Genomic DNA, 7,640 nt, shown 5'->3' on the forward strand with positions numbered 1-7,640 from the left:
CTATTCATTTTGTTGTTGATGGTGGTGACAACGGGATTTTTTGCAAGTGTTGATGCGATTGCAACTGCAATATGCTTCTAAATGGTGCCTGCGTGCGGGCATGAGTGTGTGTGTGTGTGTGTGTGTGTGTATGTGTGTGTGTGTGTGTGTGTGTGTGTGTGTGTGTGTGTGTGTGTGTGTGTGTGTGTGTGTGTTTTAATCCACCTGTCTTTCAATCAGAATGTCGATGTGTCTCTGTGTAATCAAGCTGTTCACTTAACAGCACCGGTGTAGGATCCGGTCCGGTCCCCCCTCCGAAGTAGTCCCCCGGGGACCAATTCGTGGCAAAAACTGCTCTATAATGATCCCCCCTTGGACATCCAGCCTCGTTTTTCTTGTTACAATGTTAGTAATGTTACCAGCAATTTTAGAGAAAAGAAAGGAAAGAATCAGAGTTTCATTTCTTCTTATCAGTATTTGTTTATTGTTCATTTTATTTCATGTGATTTTTCTTTTGAACGGCATTATAAATCAGATCTATTTTATTTTCTGCAAAATATAGTCAAACAAAGAGATTGCTATCTGTGCACTACATAATACCGGACGAAGATATAGATTGAAAATGGCTTGAATGCCTAAGAAAAACGAGGCTGGATGTCTAAGGGGGGACCATTATAGAGCAGTTTTTGCCACGAATTGGTCCCCCGGGGGACTACTTCAGAGGGGGGACCGGACCGGATCCTACACCGGGACAAACGGAAATACCAGTATAGACTCTATTGTCTGTTTGTTTTCATAGGATTACGCCAGATTGTGGACAATTGCAGTTTGCGAAAGTCTACCCCAAACGATTTGGTCAATTGCTTGAGGAGGTCGTCCAAAACAATTCACCAAACAGGTAAGCATCATTTTGTCAAATCTTCCTGTTTGAATATGTTGTGCTGTTGAAACATGCTGTGCATATTCCTCATTCTCACAATCATAAGTACAGAGTCAACAGCAAGAGGTGCTTTGAAAGTAGAATTACAATAGTGATCATCAGAAATGATTGAAGTTAGTTCGCTTTAGTTCTCAGCAGTCACGTGACTTGTGGTTGGTGTGCACCTCCTCTGTGCATGCTTTTAATGTTATGGTTATTTTACCTTTTTTTTCGGTGTTAGGAAGAATGTATGAATGTTTGGCGATGTCTTGAGGGTGTGAAGGTGGAAAAGGCGTTTGTCATTAAAATGTGCTTAACATTTTAATTGTGTATTTTATAATTATTTGGATTCATTCGCTTGCGGCTTCGTGGCGGGCGGAAGAAAAAATCAGCCAGATTAAGTTTTCGTTATTAATTGTTTGTCTGTGCACTTAAAAGACCGATGAGTCGATATATTTGTGAATGTATTGTTTTGTCAATAACAAACGTTCCAACAACCTATCTTTCTTGTTTTTTGATTCTGTATTTTATAGTTTCTGAATGATTTTGTTTGTTTGTTTGTTTGCTTAACGCCCAGCCGACCACGAAGGGCCATATCAGGGCGGTGCTGCTTTGACATATAACGTGCGCCACACACAAGACAGAAGTCGCAGCACAGGCTTCATGTCTCACCCAGTCACATTATTCTGACACCGGACCAACCAGTCCTAGCACTAACCCCATAATGCCAGACGCCAGGCGGAGCAGCCACTAGATTGCCAATTTTAAAGTCTTAGGTATGGCCCGGCCGGGGTTCGAACCCACGACCTCCCGATCACGGGGCGGACGCCTTACCACTAGGCCAACCGTGCCGGTCTTTTCTGAATGATCTACAATTGTTAAAACTAGTGATAAATATATGAAGATGACGAACAATCAGATTATTGCATGATATACAGAAATAGTCAGTCATGGCTAACAAAACGGTATCATTCGAATTAGCACAGAAAAAAAAAAAAAAGTTACACTAAAATGATGAAACAACAGCGAGACGAAAGAAAGCAGAAGAGAAAAATACTTTTGTTTCCATTGCTTACTTTTCTCGATGTTATTGAAAATCAACACGTTTTTTGAAATAGTGAAACCTAAAACTAATTGATTGCTATGTTTTTGCTGAATTCTAGTGAACGTAAACGTTTTGTCAATAATCAAACACGCTATCCATTCTTGTTGTTTAATCAAAGAGCGCCAAGAGTGCCATTATAACTCGGGTTTGGGATTTAAACTTTATCTCCATGGAAAAAAAAAGATTTGCTATAAATTCGCTGAAACGATTGTTGTTTTCAAACTGACTTTACGAGGCCTGACTTATAATATCATGCACATGTGTAATAAGGAGGTACAACCTTAATTTCAAAATACTGGACCTCTTCCACTCACATTTTTTTCTGAGAGTCCCATTAAAGTCGGCCTTTGGGGTGAAGATAACGGAACTTAACTGCGGAGAAAATTCGTATTTTTGTAACAAAAGAAGCTGTTCTGATTCAATGGTTGTCTCTAACACGTACACTCTCAAAAAACCCGTTAAGGACCACTTTTTCAAACGCATAAGGACCACTTTTTCAAACGCATAAGGATCACTTTTTCAAACGCATAAGGACCACTTTTTCAAACGCATAAGGACCACTTTTTCAAACGCATAAGGACCACTTTTTCAAACGCATAAGGACCACTTTTTCAAACGCATAAGGACCACTTTTTCAAACGCATAAGGACCACTTTTTCAAACGCATAAGGACCACTTTTTCAAACGCATAAGGACCACTTTTTCAAACGCATAAGGACCACTTTTTCAAACGCATATAAGGACCACTTTTTCAAACGCATAAGGATCACTTTTTCAAACGCATAAGGACCACTTTTTCAAACGCATAAGGATCACTTTTTCAAACGCATAAGGACCACTTTTTCAAACGCATAAGGACCACTTTTTCAAACGCATAAGGACCACTTTTTCAAACGCATAAGGACCACTTTTTCAAACTCATGCCAAACAGAAACGAGATGGTTCAACAATTTATGTTTGTCTTTGTTGGTTTATGTCTGCACGGCACTCGGCAGCTAGAACAAAGCTGGAGGCTGTTACTCTCGACAACCCTCTGATTTCAAATTCAGAACAGCAGTGTTTCTTACAACGAACAACTGCAACATTTCAACCCAACCGCTATCACTAGTTTAACTGCCCCCTACAAGGTAATGAGATGTCCTACGACGTGAGCCTAACACAACATTGCGTTACTGCACTCTTCCATAAATTATACTACACGCTCTGCCTTAGTTTAATGATGTTTGAATGCGACACTGCAACACTATGAGCCGCTTGTCTAGTAGCAACAACATCTTGTAGCCATCCAAATGTCATTGCCCTTTGCAATTCGCTCCGTTTTCGTCATAAATTGTTGACATTTTCAAGACCTGCCCTTAACTTTTTCGTTTAAAGAGTATACAACATCAATCAAGCTTTCTGTATACGCTGTCCGGTACATAATTACAAAATGATTTTTCTCCTTGATTTCAGAAGATGGCTGCAACCACAACAGAAGGAACCAGAAAGATTCACTCCTTCTTGGACTATGTGAACAAGGATGTCTTTCTGGCGTCATACGGTGCGTTTCTGGTGGTGGGGACTTTGTGCAATGTGGTCGCAGCAGGCTTCACTATCAACATCTACGCCAAATACCCCAAGGCGAGGAACACGCCAAAGCTTCTACCCATGCTGGCTACCTGCGTCGTACACACGCTGTTCTTAACGACAATCTTTGGCGAAAACTTCCGCTTTTATTTAGAGAACGAGACGTCAAACTCGGGTTGCGTAGGGATCGTTTGCTTTGTGGTGGCTTTTCTCATGTTCTCCTGCCTGTCCATGCTCTGCGTAGCCATCGCGGTGATCACCGAGGCCATGCGCGTGCAGACGCGGGTGACCTTGACTCAGAAAGCCAAGATGACCGTGACCTGGATTCTCGTTCTCGTGTCCTGCCTGTACACCCTGGTGGTCATACTGGTGGTGTTTTACGAGGCATTTCTGTACGACAAGAATAACCCGTGCATAAATTCTGCTGGTGTGCGGGTCAGCAGAAAGCCCTCGGGATGGCGAGGGATGTTCAGTGTATCACACTTTGTTCCCTTGATAATTACATCCTGTGCCTTGTTGGTGCTGCTGGTTGCTCATCTGACCGCAAGGGCTAACGCGCGCTCCGCAAGCCATCCTCGTGAAGAGGTGAATGTCGATGGCACACCACCACGCCAAAGGATCGTGAATGGCTTCGTTCCAACACCAATCATGGCCGTGAAAACAGATGCGGATACCTTGCCCGAAACTTTACACAGTTCTGAACATTCTAACGAGGCTAGCATAAACCGAGGCCTTTTGAAGCAAGGTACACTTGACGACGACCAGCCAACCACAGTTAAAATCAGACAAATGCCTGCTGAGCTGTCAAAAGATCGTTCCAGTCGGCAATCTGCAAAGGGTCAAATCGTCAGTATCACCGAGGAAGATGATGATACAGCAGACCGACGTTTCCGCAGATCATTGCCTGTAGTCTTCGCTGCTTCTGTGTCCATCGTTTGCAACATCTTCGTTTACATTGGGTTTGAGGCGCTGTTTGCTGGTTGGTATAGCCACTTGGAAGGAATTGTAAAGCTGGCGGCTTCTGTCTACTGTGTACAGATGCTGGGGATGATAATCGTGCCCATCTGCTGGATGTTGGATCACGACATTCAACCGTTCGTCTGCAAATGCCGCAAGAATTTACTGGGAAAGCTTAAGCAGAATTCTGGACCTTAAAGGAATGAGTAACCGACTTTGCGCATTTTGTTTACAAGTGTACTGGGATAATCAAGGCACATGTAATGAAAGAAATCCCAGAGTTAACAGATTATTCCCATCTTCTCTGCTGGTTCTGTGACCATTGCATTGTCTTTAACGTGTGCCCTTACATATCAGTCACTAGTTGATATTGATTACAGAGAAAAGGAATTGATGCTAACATTTTAAGGTAACTGAAATTGTAGGTCTAGCTACCCACATCACTGAGTAATGTATAACCACCACAATCTGAGTTATAGATTGATGATACCGGACGCAGATCTGGGTTCTTCTCACTTGGTAAACAACCACGCCTGAACAAGTAACTAATGTGTCGTGAACTTGATTTGAAGGGCCCGTCTCATATTTATGTCAAAGGATGACTGATGTTGATTTAATTTGGTCAAGTTAGAGTGGATTGATGTGATGGCGATTTGGCATGCTGAGTATGAACCCCTTGTCTTAACACTCTTCCCTAGAGCGTCTGTAAAATCGGTAAGTCTGGCAGCGGAACGAAATTCAGATGTGGATGGAGCAGTGGATACTGGGACAGGGCGGTGTGAGGGCTCACTGGGACAAGGAACATGTGTTAGGACAGCAAAATGAAAACATTAAAAAACAAGTCGCGTAAGGCGAAATAACAACATTTAGTCAAGCTGTCGAACTCACAAAATGAAACTGAACGTATTGCATTTTTTCCGCAAGACCGTACACTCGTAGCATCGTCTGTCCACCGCTCGTGGCAAACGCAGTAAAATTAACAATCCAGAAAAACGCGAAAGCAGTTGCGCTGAGGAGGATCTGGCGGGCTAGCTGGTATGATAAGTCGAATGTGGAGGTAGGATTCGACGTGAGAGCGAGCTATATATATCGGCATCTGCTGTGCTTCTTCAAATGCTGTGAATGGTGGGCTTTTCCTTCTGCTGAATGTTTGATCTCGACGTTTATCAGCTCATTTTCAAATTTCTGAAAAGTAAGCTTGGACGATTCAAGCGAGGTTTCGAACTTTGCGAGAATTAGAAATCCACTTATAACATAATCAGTATTGAAGTCGCCCAGGATTTACGGAAAGAAGACGTATAGATATCAATGCCAAATGGGAGACAAAAGCATGTGAAGAAATATTCGGGCTGACGTTCGGCATTGCATGTGAGGGAAAATGTTGTTTCTTTTGAACAATAACCATTGCAGTGTGAATGCATGGTCTTTTCGTGTATAAAACAGCCCACAGCCACCCTTTGTGCTTATTAGAATAGAATACAGAAGTTTCATTTTACATTTCGCGCTTTTTTTTGTAGCAGCCGTATAGCCGAACGTAAGCGTCGGTTGACTATAAGCCCGTGGTTATACGAACCCAATTCGCATTGGGCATTTTCCTCATTTGAGCAGATTCTGAATACCATTTCCGTGTAATATTGTTCAAAGTCATCTCTCATATTTGCAGAATTCATCCTCATGCATGCTTATCAAGTGATGAAGCATTTACAGTCTGCAGAAAAATAAAGGCCATATCCATGCTGAGAGTATAAGGGCCAAATAAACGCAGCGTGTGTTGTGTTCGACCAATTCTGTTCAGAATTTTCTCTGTTGGGAGTTTGGGGCACGCAGGCACACACACACGCACACGTGACACACACACACACACACGCACGCATGCATGCACGCACGCACGTGCACAAACACACAAACACAAACACACACGCAAACACAAACACGCTGCATTTTGGTGAGTGTCGATGGCAACTTGTTCGATAAGGTCAAAAACACAGGTTCGAGTGTCTAAAGTCGACCACAGACTGCCGCATTTAATCTGTTCTGACTGTTGATGTACGAAAACGCTTCTTTAGAGTGCGTGCCACTTCAAGCCTGGAAACAATTTTGAATGCTGATAGAATGATTACTACCGATTACTTCAAGAGGGAAGTACAGCCCATTAAGCCGATTTGCGTTTTCGGGAAGTACTTATGTTGCTATCAGTTGACCTGGTCAAGATGTGTTTCTTTTGTGTCGCACACACACACACACACACACACACACACACACACACACACACACACACACACACTCACCTACACCCTCACATACACACACACATACACACACACACACACACACACACTGCTTGTGACATGTACTTTATCGTGAAGTACAGGGTGACCCAAAAAATGCAACCAATTACTTCTGCAACGAACTACTTCATATTTGGTGTAGCTCGTTGAATAGATGCAAAAGTAATTAGACATTATATGGGTTGCATTTGCATTTTTGGTCACCCTGTTCTATTGTTGCTATCATTTGACCTTAGTCGAGTTTGTGCTCTCTTTTGCGTCACAAAGATAAGGATATTGATCGGATCTGGGCCGTTATTTTGTAATCTTAGCTCAGTCTATAGCTGTTTTTGGTGCTGCAAACATCTGTGTTGATTCTCAGTTTTTCACGGTATTTAGTGTGCGAATGAGACAGTTTAGAAATGTGTTATTTCAATTGGTGAAGTGTCCAGAGCAGTAGATGAAGAAATAAATACTGAAACCTTTTCGTCGTTGTTGATGGTAATGTTATTCTGTTCAGCACAGGAAATACGCAAGGTAGCAAAACAAAACAATTTGTTCAGGGTAGATCATTGGTTTAATTTTCTTATCGTATGTCAAAGTTAACATGTTTTATGTTCGTTTACGTATGCATTATTGAATAAACATTGTATTAAACCAAAGTTGCAAATGTGTGCCTATTAATTTTTTTTCTTCGAATTTTCATTTGGCCCTTCCGTTTTTGTCTGGTCGATTTTGAGGGTACCCTTACTTGAGCGGCGGTCACGTAATAACTGTAACAGAAATATTTAATCCAAAACGTGATCCTAAAGATTAAATGAACCGCCTTAACTGGCATATACAGTTT

General features: G+C 42.1%; 1 protein-coding gene across 1 annotated transcript; it reads left to right on the plus strand.

The window, feature by feature from the left end:
- The first annotated feature begins 776 nt into the window (after positions 1-776).
- Positions 777-6,814, plus strand: LOC138973034 (uncharacterized). The gene is made up of 2 exons (XM_070345680.1): positions 777-877; positions 3,456-6,814. The coding sequence occupies exon 2, from the start codon at positions 3,459-3,461 to the stop codon at positions 4,722-4,724; it is 1,266 nt and encodes a 421-aa protein (XP_070201781.1). The 5' UTR covers positions 777-877; positions 3,456-3,458; the 3' UTR covers positions 4,725-6,814.
- Positions 6,815-7,640: the final 826 nt, after the last annotated feature.

Source organism: Littorina saxatilis, linkage group LG8 (genome assembly GCF_037325665.1).
Source record: "Littorina saxatilis isolate snail1 linkage group LG8, US_GU_Lsax_2.0, whole genome shotgun sequence".
Lineage (NCBI taxonomy): Eukaryota > Metazoa > Mollusca > Gastropoda > Littorinimorpha > Littorinidae > Littorina > Littorina saxatilis.